Here is a 14,931-nt window from a genome sequence, read left to right on the forward strand (position 1 = left end):
CAACTGGATTTACAATTTCAGACTTGTGAATGTGATACTCACAAGTCATGTCTGGTACCGGTACCATGTTTCAGTCAGAATGCATCCAAATTTATGGAATTCCACAGACTTTAGTTCATGCAAGTAGTTAAATTACAAGAAATAACTTGCATATTTGATTATCAATTCAACCACATATTATGCTGCAAAGACCGTGGTTGGCTTGCTTGTAAATTCAGCAAAAACTTCTATAGTTCAACTGGATTTACAACTCCAGACTTGTGAATGTGACACTCACAAGTCATGTCTGGTACCAGATACCATGTTTCAGTCAGAATGCATCCAAATTTATGGAATTCCACAGACTTTAGTTCATGCAAGTAATTAAATTACAAGAAATAACTTGCATATTTGATTATAAATTCTACCACATATTATGCTGCAAAGACCGTGGTTGGCTTGCTTGTAAATTCAGCAAAAACTTCTATAGTTCAACTGGATTTACAACTTCAGACTTGTGAATGTGACACTCACAAGTCATGTCTGGTACCGATACCATGTTTCAGTCAGAATGCATCAAATTTATGGAATTCCACAGACTTTAGTTCATGCAAGTAATTAAATTACAAGAAATAACTTGCATATTTGATTATAAATTCTACCACATATTATGTTGCAAAGACTGTGGTTGTTTGCTTGTAAATTCAGCAAAAACTTCTATAGTTCAACTGGATTTAAAACTTCAGACTTGTGAATGTGACACTCACAAGTCATGTCTGGTACCGATACCATGTTTCAGTCAGAATGCATCCAAATTATGGAATTCCAAAGACTTTAGTTCATGCAATTAATTAAATTACAAGAAATAACTTGCATATTTTATTATAAATTCTACCACATATTATGCTGCAAAGACCATGGTTGGCTTGCTTGTAAATTCAGCAAAAACTTCTATAGTTCAACTGGATTTACAACTTCAGACTTGTGAATGTGACACTCACAAGTCATGTCTGGTACCGATACCATGTTTCAGTCAGAATGCATCCAAATTTATGGAATTCACAGACTTTAGTTCATGCAAGTAGTTAAATTACAAGAAATAACTTGCATATTTGATTATCAATTCAACCACATATTATGCTTGCAAAGACCGTGGTTGGCTTGCTTGTAAATTCAGCAAAAACTTCTATAGTTCAACTGGATTTACCACTCCAGACTTGTGAATGTGACACTCACAAGTCATGTCTGGTACCGATACCATGTTTCAGTCAGAATGCATCCAAATTTATGGAATTCCAAAGACTTTAGTTCATGCAATTAATTAAATTACAAGAAATAACTTGCATATTTTATTATAAATTCTACCACATATTATGCTGCAAAGACCATGGTTGGCTTGCTTGTAAATTCAGCAAAAACTTCTATAGTTCAACTGGATTTACAACTTCAGACTTGTGAATGTGACACTCACAAGTCATGTCTGGTACGATACCATGTTTCAGTCAGAATGCATCCAAATTTATGGAATTCCACAGACTTTAGTTCATGCAAGTAGTTAAATTACAAGAAATAACTTGCATATTTGATTATCAATTCAACCACATATTATGCTGCAAAGACCGTGGTTGGCTTGCTTGTAAATTCAGCAAAAACTTCTATAGTTCAACTGGATTTACCACTCCAGACTTGTGAATGTGACACTCACAAGTCATGTCTGGTACCGATACCATGTTTCAGTCAGAATGCATCCAAATTATGGAATTCCACAGACTTTAGTTCATGCAAGTAATTAAATTACAAGAAATAACTTGCATATTTGATTATCAATTCAACCACATATTATGCTGCAAAGACCGTGGTTGGCTTGCTTGTAAATTCAGCAAAAACTTCTATAGTTCAACTGGATTTACCACTCCAGACTTGTGAATGTGATACTCACAAGTCATGTCTGGTACCGATACCATGTTTCAGTCAGAATGCATCCAAATTTATGGAATTCCACAAACTTTAGTTCATGCAAGTAATTAAATTACAAGAAATAATTTGCATATTTGATTATAAATTCTACCACATATTATGCTGCAAAGACCGTGGTTGGCTTGCTTGTAAATTCAGCAAAAACTTCTATAGTTCAACTGGATTTACAACTTCAGACTTGTGAATGTGACACTCACAAGTCATGTCTGGTACCGATAACAGGTTTCAGTCAGAATGCATCCAAATTTATGGAATTCCACAGACTTTAGTTCATGCAAGTAATTAAATTACAAGAAATAACTTGCATATTTGATTATAAATTCTACCACATATTATGTTGCAAAGACCGTGGTTGGTTTGCTTGTAAATTCAGCAAAAACTTCTATAGTTCAACTGGATTTACAACTTCAGACTTGTGAATGTGACACTCACAAGTCATGTCTGGTACCGGTACCATGTTTCAGTCAGAATGCATCCAAATTTATGGAATTCCAAAGACTTTAGTTCATGCAATTAATTAAATTACAAGAAATAACTTGCATATTTTATTATAAATTCTACCACATATTATGCTGCAAAGACCGTGGTTGGCTTGCTTGTAAATTCAGCAAAAAACTTCTATAGTTCAACTGGATTTACAACTTCAGACTTGTGAATGTGACACTCACAAGTCATGTCTGGTACCGATACCATGTTTCAGTCAGAATGCATCCAAATTTATGGAATTCCACAGACTTTAGTTCATGCAAGTAATTAAATTACAAGAAATAACTTGCATATTTGATTATAAATTCTACCACATATTATGCTGCAAAGACCGTGGTTGGCTTGCTTGTAAATTCAGCAAAAACTTATATAGTTCAACTGGATTTACAACTTCAGACTTGTGAATGTGATACTCACAAGTCATGTCTGGTACCGGTACCATGTTTCAGTCAGAATGCATCCAAATTTATGGAATTCCACAGACCTTAGTTCATGCAAGTAGTTAAATTTCAAGATATAACTTGCATATTTGATTATAAATTCTACCACATATTATGCTGCAAAGACCGTGGTTGGCTTGCTTGTAAATTCAGCAAAAACTTATATAGTTCAACTGGATTACAACTTCAGACTTGTGAATGTGATACTCACAAGTCATGTCTGGTACCGGTACCATGTTTCAGTCAGAATGCATCCAAATTTATGGAATTCCACAGACCTTAGTTCATGCAAGTAGTTAAATTTCAAGATATAACTTGCATATTTGATTATAAATTCAAGCACAGATTATGCTGCAAAGACCGTGGTTGGCTTGCTTGTAAATTCAGCTAAAACTTCTTCTATAGTTCAACTGGATTTACAGCGTCAGACTTGTCAATGTAATACTGACAAGTAAATGTACAAGTCATTGTCAGGTATCAATACTGTGTTCATTGAGAATTTCAATTTTTTTAATGGAATTTAAAGGTGAAAGTGTACCCCTTATTTGACTGGACTTGGCTCACTGTGATGGCATACATCCTACCATCATTTGTGTTTCCTTGCCTTGGATATAAACTTTTAATTAATATACTTACCCAAAAACTGTGGTAGTAAGACCAAGTTGTTTCGCGTAGCACTTGCAAACTCCATGAAAATGATGGTTTCATGTGTAGTTTTGATGCCAAAAAATAGATACAGATATTTCTCCATTGAACTGTGTGTGTGCATTTACTTGTTATCAAGTTCATTGCTACATCCTGCAGCCCATTGTGGTTCATTGATAAAGTCTTTAGCAAATTTTAAATCATCTATATGAATTTCTATAAGTTGTGAAATCCACGAAAATAATGATTCCAAGGTTTGTTTTGCTACCAAAAATAGATCCAGATGTTTCTCCAGTGAACTGTGTACGTGCATTTATTTATTATCAAGTTCTTTGCCACATTCTGCAGCCATTATGGTTCATTGATAACGTCTTTAGCAACTTTTAAATCAGCTATATGAATTTTCTATAACTTGCGAAATCCACGAAAACAATGATTCCAAGTGTTGTTTTGCTGCCAAAAATAGATACAGATGTTTCTCCAGTGAACTGCCTGTATCTATTTATTTATTAGCAAGTACTTTTCTACATCCATAAGCCATTCTGATGCATTGATAAGGCCTTTACCAGCGTTTAAAGCATCTGTAAAACTTATAAAATCCTTGGTTCCAAGTGTAACTTTTGATGCCAAAAAATAGATACAGATATTTCTCCAGTGAACTTTGCAGGTCCATTTAGTTATTGGCAACGTCTTTGCTACATCCACCATCCATTTTAGTGCACCTGCATCCATTCTGGTGCATTGATCAAGCTTTTAGCAACATTTAAAGCATATATATGGACCCATTGCTTCTTGTTGCAAACTATTAAGGCGATAGGTGGCGCCCTCATGAATCTTGGCAATGGAGATTCTTGTAGTCCATAGATACGATTCAATTGACGTCATCAAGTTGTCTTTTGAGAGAAGCCAATGCAGAACAGCTGGAAAGACCCGCGATAGTCATTTCATATATTCATTAGTTGCTAATTATACTGCGAGATTTTGTATTCTCTTCATAACAATAGAGTAGGAATAACAATGAATTACAGTTGCATGGCTTGTATTAATTAAGGTCATTAATTTCTACTTAGCTTTGTTTTCGCGAGTCCATTTTTTGCACGTAGTGAGGCTTTATCTTTGCGAATAAAGCAATTCCTGATTTTTCGCTCGCGAATTTGGGCATGTCAAATATTTTGCTGTGCTTCATTTTTGGTTATTCTAAATTAAAAATAAATCTTCGCGAAAATTAATGATCTTAAGGTATATATATTGGCAAGAAGTTGACTTGTTCATCGAATACTTTTCTGCTAAAAGTCGCATTTTATATGTAATGTATCCTTTGTAGAGAATAAGGGATATCTGTGTTGTATGTTAACATTTAAACAAAGATTAATCGTTGGAAAATAATCATGTCTTTCTCGAGTCGAAAAGTACAGTATCATCAGAGTCTCCTGGAAGCGATTAACATAAATTTATTAATTTTTAAGCAAAAATATTGTAATAATTGTAGAATATATTTTGGTAAAAGTTTATTTATTTGACAGACATTTAGATAGATGTTTTAGAGACATTCAAATATATAAACTCTCAATCGAACAACCCATATTAAATAGTCCGGGAGCCAGAGAGGCTTACCATGCACCCCCTCAGGAACCTCCAAATCATTCATTTTTAGAAACCTTAGGTACCACTTGATTAGATTCAGGATGTTAACACGAAAAATTTCGCGTTGGTCTAGGGAATATTGGTACTTTTGGGGGCGGGTTGTTACAACGAGTTGACCGTGGAGGAAAATCACTTGAATTTTAAGTTTTCCTATTCAAAAAATGAATGGCACCATTGAAGAGAACTCGAAAAACTAAGCAGAAAACATATAATGATCATTAATATCTGACAAGCCGTTTGGAAGATATGAAGCTTCAAAGTTCTGTAAAACCGATGTAAACTGCTGACATCATCAATTTACATCAGTTTTTCAGAACTTTGAATCTTCATATCTTCCGAATCGCTTGTCAGATATTAATGATCATTATATGTTTTCTGCTCAGTTTTCGAGTTCTCTTCAATGGTGCTATTCATTTTTTGAATAGGCAAACTTAAAATTCAACTGGCTCCCGGACTAAAAGCATTTACATACAATGTCCACACGTTATGAGGTGCAAGGTCAACGGTATTGGCTATGGTGTTGGTGGTGGCTTTTAAAAAGCCGTTTCTTAACGTCAGCATAAAGAGCTGACAGATATTGGAGAAATAGTTTTCCTTATTTTTTTGTCTTGGGCTTGGCAGTCTTTGCCTTCTTTACGGGTTTTTTGGCAGGCGATTTTTTAGCTATTTTTGGTTTTTTGGTTGCTTTGGGTTTCTTTGACTTTACTGCAACTGGCTTTTTGACTGATTTCTTGACCTTTGGTTTTCCGGTGGACTTTGCTTTGGCTTTCTTTGGTGTGGCCTTCTTTACTACCTTTTTTACTTTTGGTTTTTTGGTAGTTTTTTTAGCTGTTGTTTTCTTGGCAGCAGGCTTCTTGGCAGCAGGCTTCTTCTTCTGTTTAGAGACAGCTTCCTTTTTGGCCAGCTTGAAAGAACCAGAGGCACCAGTGCCTTTGGTGTGAACGATATCACCAGATTTTACCATAGCTTTTATTGCAGGATTGATAAAGGTTTGGGGCTTCTCGCCAACCTTTGAAGTTTGCTTTAATGTAACTTGTGATCTTTTGGCGGGAAGCACCTTTTCTCTCCTTCAATGCAGCACATGCCTGTTTTACCATTACCCTGTAGGGAGGATGATCAGCTTGTTTTGTAGGTGGTTTCCTTCCCTTGGGCTTGGCAGCCGCCTTCTTTGGGGAAGGAGGTGCTGCTTGCACGCGTTTGCATCTGCCATTTTGTCTGTTGGTAGTAGTTATCCACTTGGAAGAAATTTTATGTACTTTGTTCCAACACTATCTAAGAAATGAATTAGGGTATGTTTCGGTCCCCTTTACATCGATGTTTCGGACGTCATCGGAATGAGCATGTGTGCAAATCGATTCTGAATGAAAATACATATCGGGAGCAAAATCTTGCAATGTTGTGTTTGTTGTGAAAATGTACTTATTTTTCCTGTCAACATGCTTATTCTATGCAAACTGAAAATGTAGTAAGCTTGAACATTTAGAATTATATGATCCGTTTCTGTATCAGTTTTTCCACAAACTCGAACCAGTGATGATATATGACAAAATGTATACCCCTAAATCGTTGAACTGGCCACATAAAGTACACAAAAATAACGATATATGCACTGCCCAATACAACTTCCCCATTAAATATCGTTTTTCGTAAAATATATGATCCTATTGATGATTTCCAATTGACACTTTTTCTTTCCTCTTATGCGATTGCGCGAAAATTGAAATCAAACTCGATCAACAAACACACGCTGATGACCATGTAGAAAGCCCGCCATTTTTGGTAATTTTGTTTGCGTTGGTCCTTCGTTGAGTATGTCTGGTTTGACAACATTTAGCATCTGCCAAAAGATGACCTCTTTCGTTTTTACAAGCTATCGATTCCTATTCGTTCATCTTGATTCACACGGAATGCGATTGAAATTTACACCAGTTGTAGCATTCAGAACATAGTTGTTGGGCATGCTTGTGACAGTTGCATTTAGGCCTACCTGAGCAAGAATGACCTTTGTCGGGAAAATTGCACAAAAAGAATACGATTCATGTACAACATGACATAAATTCTCCCGTCAGATAGTATTTTTCGTAAGGCATATGCCTCTCTACTAACTCTGAATTATATCTCCTGTCTCGTTCGATTGCAATAAGATAGAACCCAAATTCGATCAACAAACATGGTTCGGCATGTAGAAAGCCCGCCATTTTGTTCATTTCGTTTGTGTTTAAATTTCGTCCAATCTGCCTAATTTGACAAAATTGAGTTATAATCTGAAACATGCCCTCTTCCATATGCCAGCGATTCCTATTCACTCGATCTGATTCACTTGCGTTTGCATGCGTGGCGATAGAAATTTATTTTTCTGAAAACAGCTGCTGCAAAAGTTGTTTTCAGGCATAACCTAGCCAGAATGACGTTTTCATGTAAATTCAGCATTGTCTATTTTAATTTCCACTTATGACGTTCGGTAGGGAAAGAATGCATTGCCTCTTTTAATATGGTCTCATGGTGAATTGTTTTCGTTCTAATACAAACTATATGCAGAAATTTGGCTGTATATTTTGAGGCTCACCACCCCTCATTATTTGACTGACAGTGACATGTTTGTTTCACTGAACTGCAATCAAAATAATATATGAAGTTAATGGCCATTTTCTTTATCATCATAATTAGACATATGATACTATATGTTTTGTGCATAACGTAGAACAATATTTCAGTGACAACGTTCATTTTGACAGAACAAATAATTTATTTTTATATACTAGAGATCATACACTGTCTCCACAACTTCATTCCAAATTATTGTATATGTGTTACATATATTTTGCATAATTTTATATACATTAAATTGTCCTACGTGGAAACCAGGACAAATATAATGAAATGTTCTTAGTGCCTAATTGCGACATTTGGGTGCCATGATTAGGATTTTTTTATAAGCAGGGCATTTCGAATGGTATTACATATGTAGTAGTGCTGGTTACAGGGTATTTCGATTGGTGTATTTGGTGGCTTTTAAAAAAGCCGTTTTGATGCTGTGTCAACCAGTGATTGGGGACAAACAGGTTACTTGCTGCTGGTGTACTTGGTGACTGCTTTAGTTCCCTCGCTAACAGCATGTTTGGCGAGTTCACCAGGCAACAAGAGACGAACAGCAGTTTGGATTTCCCTGGACGTGATGGTGGATTTCTTGTTGTAGTGAGCCAGTCTAGAAGCCTCAGTGGCAATTCTTTCAAAGATGTCATTCACAAACGAGTTCATGATGCTCATGGCTTTGCTGGAGATTCCAGTGTCAGGATGGACCTGTTTAAGGACCTTGTATATGTAGATAGCATAACTTTCCTTCCTTTTCTTGTGGCGTTTCTTATCTCCTGGAGCTTTTCCGCCCTTTTTGCCAACACCGGCTTTCTTTTCTCCCTTCTTGGCCACTTTTGGTGCCTGTTTACCTCCTTTTGGTGCGTCTGACATCTTTGATTTTTGCGTTTACTATAGAATATTTTCAAAGTAACTAATTTCAAAGTAACTAAAAAAAAAACCAAATCGAGTTTTTATATATGACAGCGAAAAGGGGGATCGAAATTGCAGCTGCTCAACGCTTATTGGTTAGTTGACTTTTTTACCTCTCCGGACCTGCTGGAAGACAACATGTCACGTGATAATATACCATGATTTGCAATCAGATTTTGCCCGCCATTTTCACAAAGAAATCCTATTGGTGCATTTCGATCCCCTATTGTTTCGTCTTGTCTCATTAATAGGGCCCCATTAATAGTACTCTTGAACAATCTCGCATTTGAGTAATTTTGTTGCTGTCTGAGTAAGAAAACATATCAGGATTACAACATGTCTGGACGTGGAAAAGGAGGTAAATCTAAGGCCAAGGCCAAGTCTAGGTCATCCAGAGCTGGACTTCAATTTCCAGTTGGTCGAGTTCACAGACTCCTGAGAAAAGGAAATTATGCTCAGCGTGTTGGTGCGGGCGCTCCTGTTTACATGGCAGCAGTACTCGAATACCTTTCTGCAGAAATCTTGGAATTGGCAGGCAATGCAGCTCGGGACAACAAGAAAAGCCGTATCATTCCTCGTCATCTTCAGTTGGCCATAAGGAATGATGAAGAGCTCAACAAGCTCCTCTCTGGTGTCACCATTGCCCAGGGTGGTGTACTTCCAAACATCCAAGCAGTCTTGTTGCCAAAGAAGACAGAATCCAAGCCCAAAGCCAAGGCATAAATTTGCCTCGCGCACACTTAAAAAACGGCTTTTTTAAAAGCCACCAACTTGCCAGAGATATGCCCGAAACCATGCACTATGAAGTATATCTCCGTATTTACTTCTTTTCCATGAAGAATAAAATCCCTTTTCTAAAAAATCACTTTCTAAACGTTCACATGTTTGGCAGATTTGGTACTAATAATCGTATTAGGCCTATTAACCTACGGTCCCAAAAATGAAAAATAATTAACAAAAACTGTCCTTTACAAGAATTAATGTATATCTGAAATTTCTGTTGAGTACATATTTGAGGGATTATTTAGTTTTGAGCAAATGCAGCTGAAATTAACATGAGAATTACAAGGTTCCTCGATTTCACCTTATCGATGTGAAAAGGTTCTATATGCAGTAAATCACCTATTGGTATTGGGAAAATAGCCTAATTTCCAATATTAGATATCGTTTGCTGAATATCATGTGTCCCTCGTATGTCAAGAAATAAATTTTGAAGTTCGTTTTTTTCAAAAATTGTAAATGTTATTTAGAACATTGTAATTCTCAGGCGATTTGATAAAAGTTTTAGGCGGAAAAATGTCGAATAAAGTACCAAGAACAAATTATATACGCCATCAAGACATTAAACTGTAACCGACATAAAACACCCTTCGCTGGAAAGATTTTAGAATTTCTTGCCAAGATTTTTATTGTCATTAATGTCACTCTCCGATATCTCTAATTAGAGTTCGTTTAAATATAACTTTCTCAAGTGGGATTTGAAGTTCTCTTCTCTATTAAAATTCATACAGGACAATCCTGTATATTAATAGATGGTGTGATTTCAGACCGTCCCAGATGTAATTTTGTGTACAACTTTAATGCTCATTGCAATTGATTATCATGTTTAATTTTGCAACCAACTCCAAAACGGAAGAGGGTAGAGAAAGTGTGAATATTTACTTTCGTGTTGCTAAACAAGTGGTCAATTAGCCTTCTAGCTCAGGGCAAAGTATAGGGGGATGGGAGAGTGCTGATTAACTGGTATATTACATTTGGTACGTTTGGTGGCTTTTAAAAAAGCCGTTTTGTTTTGTGATTGGTATTTCCAACCAAAGTGTGTTCAACCTCCAAATCCGTACAGGGTTCTGCCTTGTCGTTTCAAAGCATACACTACATCCATTGCAGTGACAGTCTTTCGTTTGGCATGTTCAGTGTATGTGACAGCATCGCGGATAACATTTTCGAGGAAAACTTTGAGTACTCCACGAGTTTCTTCATAGATGAGTCCAGAAATTCGCTTCACACCACCTCGTCGAGCTAAACGACGAATAGCTGGCTTGGTAATTCCTTGAATGTTATCTCTAAGAATCTTCCTGTGTCTCTTTGCACCTCCTTTTCCAAGACCCTTTCCTCCTTTTCCACGTCCAGACATGTTGAATTAGTTATCTATTGCAGAATGTTGCCGAGCTCAGTTGTATGCACAATTGGTTTGAATAAGAATTTAGGAAAATGTCCTGATAAATATGCTCGTGCAACGGACGTAAGAGGACTTTCTATTAATTTATGAAAAATAACGCGCGCGCAAAACTTAGTGAGGTGGTAAAAAGATCAGCTAGAGTTGAGGATGACATTTGCGTCGTTTGCGTAAAATCTATGAGAAAAACGTCTGGTTTTTTGTATGTATCATCTAGATATCAATTTGGGAAAGCTACGTATATGTTTATTTTGTGTTTTGGTCAATTTTATATTGAGATATTGCAATTTTCCAACTTTTTTCTTGTAGGGGGATCGAAATGTTTTTCAGTGAGCGATTTCAGCCAATCACAATCGAATGAATTATAGCCAATCATAATCGAGGAATTATAACCAATCAAAATCAGCGCCTGTCACTTTGACGTAAACAATGAATGGTCAAATATATGTACGCGGGAAAGTACAAGGAGCATTCACTAGTCAGTTGAGATATTGAGTTTTGAGAGAACACCTATTATTTGTATCTAAAACCAGCAATGGCACGTACAAAGCAGACAGCTAGAAAATCGACCGGTGGAAAGGCGCCTCGTAAGCAGTTGGCAACTAAAGCTGCACGAAAAAGTGCCCCAGCAACTGGAGGTGTAAAGAAACCACATAGATACAGACCTGGAACAGTTGCTCTTCGTGAAATCCGTCGTTATCAGAAGTCTACTGAACTCCTGATCCGCAAGCTTCCTTTCCAACGTCTCGTCAGGGAAATTGCTCAAGACTTTAAGACTGACCTTCGTTTCCAGAGCTCTGCAGTAATGGCACTCCAAGAAGCTTCCGAGGCTTACCTTGTTGGCCTGTTTGAGGACACAAACTTGTGTGCCATTCATGCCAAACGAGTGACTATTATGCCAAAGGATATTCAATTGGCAAGAAGAATCCGTGGAGAGAGGGCCTAAGTGCATTCCTCATCGACTCAACAAAACGGCTTTTTTAAAAGCCACCAAATGTACCAATGTGTTTTTTACCTACCATGCACTCGTTAATGATATCAATCATTATTCCACAGAGGTTCATCCTTTTACAATCATAATTGTTTGTATATCGGGCTATAGATCTTTCCATTTGATTTCCTAACATGCCATATTTCAGTGAATTTGTCAGTCAGTCAATTTTCGCCACCTTTTAAAAACGATTTGTGCAATAACAATTTATAGTTATAATATTCCTATATAAACGTGTCTTTGTAGTGATAAATCGACAGAAAACTCTGTTTGTATTTGTTTCTTCACAAACATTTTCATACCTATGTGTCGCCAACATGACGGAAATTAGGAAATGATGGTATAACATATATGTTTGTTTTAAAAGTAAGAGAATCAAATTCATCTGTATACATTATTACCCTTTGTCATACTACATGAGTACCCACAATTTCAAGTTTCACATTACAATTACTTGACAAAAACCAATTGAACACTTGACGTAAATCCTCCGTCCTTCTCGGTGCAGAATCAAGTTGTGTACTGAATTATTTCCTGATATTGTTTTGAGCAGATGTATTTGGTTGGCTATCATTGTGAATGGCTATTAGTACCAATTTGGCAAAAATCTTATTCAATTTTGAGATATTGTTTCAAGTTTAAAGCATGGACTCTTTTCGTTTCTACTCTGTCATTATTACTTGAAAAAACACACTTTAAACTTTCTCGATTGTTGACTACAGCAAATATATAAACATAATCACACATTATTGCTAATTACCAACAAGAGCAAATCACGTCAACTAATTGATATAGGCCTATTAATAATTTAATTCAAAATATTGTGACTAAAAAGCGAAGCAAAAAACGTCATCTCTATTCTTTCCAAAATAGAAACCATATGAATGACACTAATTGAGCTGGCTTTCATTAATTCCTCTTCCACTCGGAATTAGTATTTGTTTGCCAATTTTAATAAATAATGACTTCATTTTCTGCTCTTGTTTTTAGTTCAGTATTCTTGCTCTATTTTGGATCATAACCTCGTTTTCAAGTTCATAGATTCATTTTTGACAGTGATAGATGTTTTGCTAACCTCTACCGATCTATTGGCTAAGGTCAAGTGTCTCAGGTTACTTTCTTTTTCCAGAGGTGTGCAGTCAAATAGATTACTGCTATGAAATTGTCTCTCCCTATTATAGACTAACGTTCTGACATTTAATTTCTGAGAATTACTAAGCTACTTCAAGCGGTCCCACATGCACTACCTCACCCGCCAAGACATGTATTCAACGAGAGAGCTTAAAGTGCAACTGAAATAAAACTTTTATTGTTCCATCTGAAAGCCCTGTTAAAATCATGAAGATTGCCGTTTACCATTTCTTAATATCTCTTTTAGTTCCAGAGTTATAAAGATTTATATATTTGGAAAACAGTTGAAAAAATGGTACAGGATACTGAGCGGTCCTGTGACGTCATGTTATGGACAGCTGGTGTGAATGATTTTATAAATATGCTATAGTTCGGCAAATATATCTCCAAATGACTTTAAATTTTAGAGGGTGAAAGGAAAATACGTCATGCAAAAGTTATTTGACAAAGATGGTTGTCATGGTAATATTGTCGTTCCCAGGCCCCTTTAAATGATTTTACGAGATGATCTAAAACTCAACAATTACTTCTCAGAATCAATTGAAATTTTTCAAATAGATGGTACAGGCCGATATCTCATCGCATGCTAAAAACGTTGGTCGTTAAGATAACAGTTTCACTTCCAGGAGACTAATTGTAAAATCCTTAAAAGAGGCCTGGGACTGACAGCACTTAATTAACAACAACAATTTTGATATGCTTAATTGCACATCATCTTAGACTTTCCGTTCGTAAAGTTTCAATTGATTCCGACAAGCACTGGCCGAGCTATAGTAATTTATAAAATCATTCACACCAGCTGTGTACATAACTTGACGTCACAGATTTGATCAATTTCGATTGATTTTACCCAGACCTCTCTACCATTTTTTCAGCTGATTTTCAAATATTTAAACCTTTATTACTCTGGAACTAGAAGAGATATTAAGAAACCGTAAACGGCAATCTTCATGAAATTAACAACACTTTCAGATCGAGCAATATTTTTTTATTTCAGTTGCACTTTAACTAGAAGTTTTGGTAAAGTGGGGCTGTGGGACAGGTGCCACAATGTAGAAAGATCGGCATGGTGATATGTTCCTCTAATCCATACCTGTTGGCCAATTGACCGACATTCCATTAGGGCAAAATTTATTTAACGAGTTGGAAGGAATGATAGTTTGCTACAGTTTCGTAGTTATGGATATATTTGGTTCATTTCATAAGGCTTATATGACTTTAGTTTCATATTGATCTTTTCTGATATAAATTCCTATTGTTTTCTCTATAGATACCAACAAACTGGCTAACGTTCCAAATGAATGGTTAACTCCTCTTGTGCCAAAAGAATATAGTTGCAAAGATACATCCTCATTTGCCGATGATTTAAAGAATATCAACATGGAAGGCAAGTATATGACATTTCACGTGAATAATAGCACAAAGGCTCGTGCAGTTACTAAACATTTTCCACTCTTACTGATGCAATTAACCATAATTACACGAGAAAGCTAAGTAATTACTAGCATTTCTAGGGTAGTCATGGACGTCGTTAGACAGTGTCCTATCGATGCTGTCCTATGAGTGTTTTTTGACAGGTCATCTCCATTTGCTCCACCCTGTAAAGGGAGCAACAAAAGTCGGACATGTGCTTCAAAATCATTTCTTTAGTGGTGGGCAGATTTCCTTGGTGATCAAGCAATTGTTTGATTGACTTTCGAGATTAAAATAAAGTTGTTAATTGCCTGCCTTTTTGCCCTCACGAGCAAAGCTGGGCCAATCCACTAACAACTCCTCCCCAGTCCAACCGTAGCCCACCAAAGGAGAGCCATGGTCAGTCTGGGATGTGTTTGCTCTCTTCAAGTCCACGCCTGACAAATTCAACCCTTAGAGGCAATCTTTTTTCCGAAGTTACGAATCTATATTGCCGACTTCCCTTAGCTACATCGTTCTATCAACCACTGCTCACCTAGGAGATC

The 14,931-nt window shown here is 36.5% G+C and overlaps 4 protein-coding genes across 4 annotated transcripts; 2 read left to right on the plus strand and 2 right to left on the minus strand.

Moving 5' to 3' along the window:
- Positions 1 to 8,234: 8,234 nt before the first annotated feature.
- On the minus strand, positions 8,235 to 8,636 carry LOC310771433 (histone H2B, gonadal-like; the record flags this gene model as incomplete). Its single annotated transcript, XM_083664046.1, has 1 exon — positions 8,235 to 8,636. One exon carries the CDS (start codon positions 8,634 to 8,636, stop codon positions 8,235 to 8,237), a length of 402 nt encoding a protein of 133 aa, XP_083520172.1.
- A 375-nt stretch (positions 8,637 to 9,011) lies between these two features.
- Positions 9,012 to 9,398, plus strand: LOC310771430 (histone H2A; the record flags this gene model as incomplete). Its single annotated transcript, XM_083664043.1, has 1 exon — positions 9,012 to 9,398. The coding sequence occupies one exon, from the start codon at positions 9,012 to 9,014 to the stop codon at positions 9,396 to 9,398; it is 387 nt and encodes a 128-aa protein (XP_083520169.1).
- A 1,099-nt stretch (positions 9,399 to 10,497) lies between these two features.
- LOC310771432 (histone H4) lies at positions 10,498 to 10,809 on the minus strand (the record flags this gene model as incomplete). Its single annotated transcript, XM_083664045.1, has 1 exon — positions 10,498 to 10,809. The coding sequence occupies one exon, from the start codon at positions 10,807 to 10,809 to the stop codon at positions 10,498 to 10,500; it is 312 nt and encodes a 103-aa protein (XP_083520171.1).
- A 577-nt stretch (positions 10,810 to 11,386) lies between these two features.
- Positions 11,387 to 11,797, plus strand: LOC310771429 (histone H3.2; the record flags this gene model as incomplete). Its single annotated transcript, XM_083664042.1, has 1 exon — positions 11,387 to 11,797. One exon carries the CDS (start codon positions 11,387 to 11,389, stop codon positions 11,795 to 11,797), a length of 411 nt encoding a protein of 136 aa, XP_083520168.1.
- Positions 11,798 to 14,931: the final 3,134 nt, after the last annotated feature.

This window comes from Poromitra crassiceps (genome assembly GCF_964638095.1).
Source record: "Poromitra crassiceps genome assembly, contig: HAP1_SCAFFOLD_645, whole genome shotgun sequence".
Taxonomy (NCBI): domain Eukaryota; kingdom Metazoa; phylum Chordata; class Actinopteri; order Beryciformes; family Melamphaidae; genus Poromitra; species Poromitra crassiceps.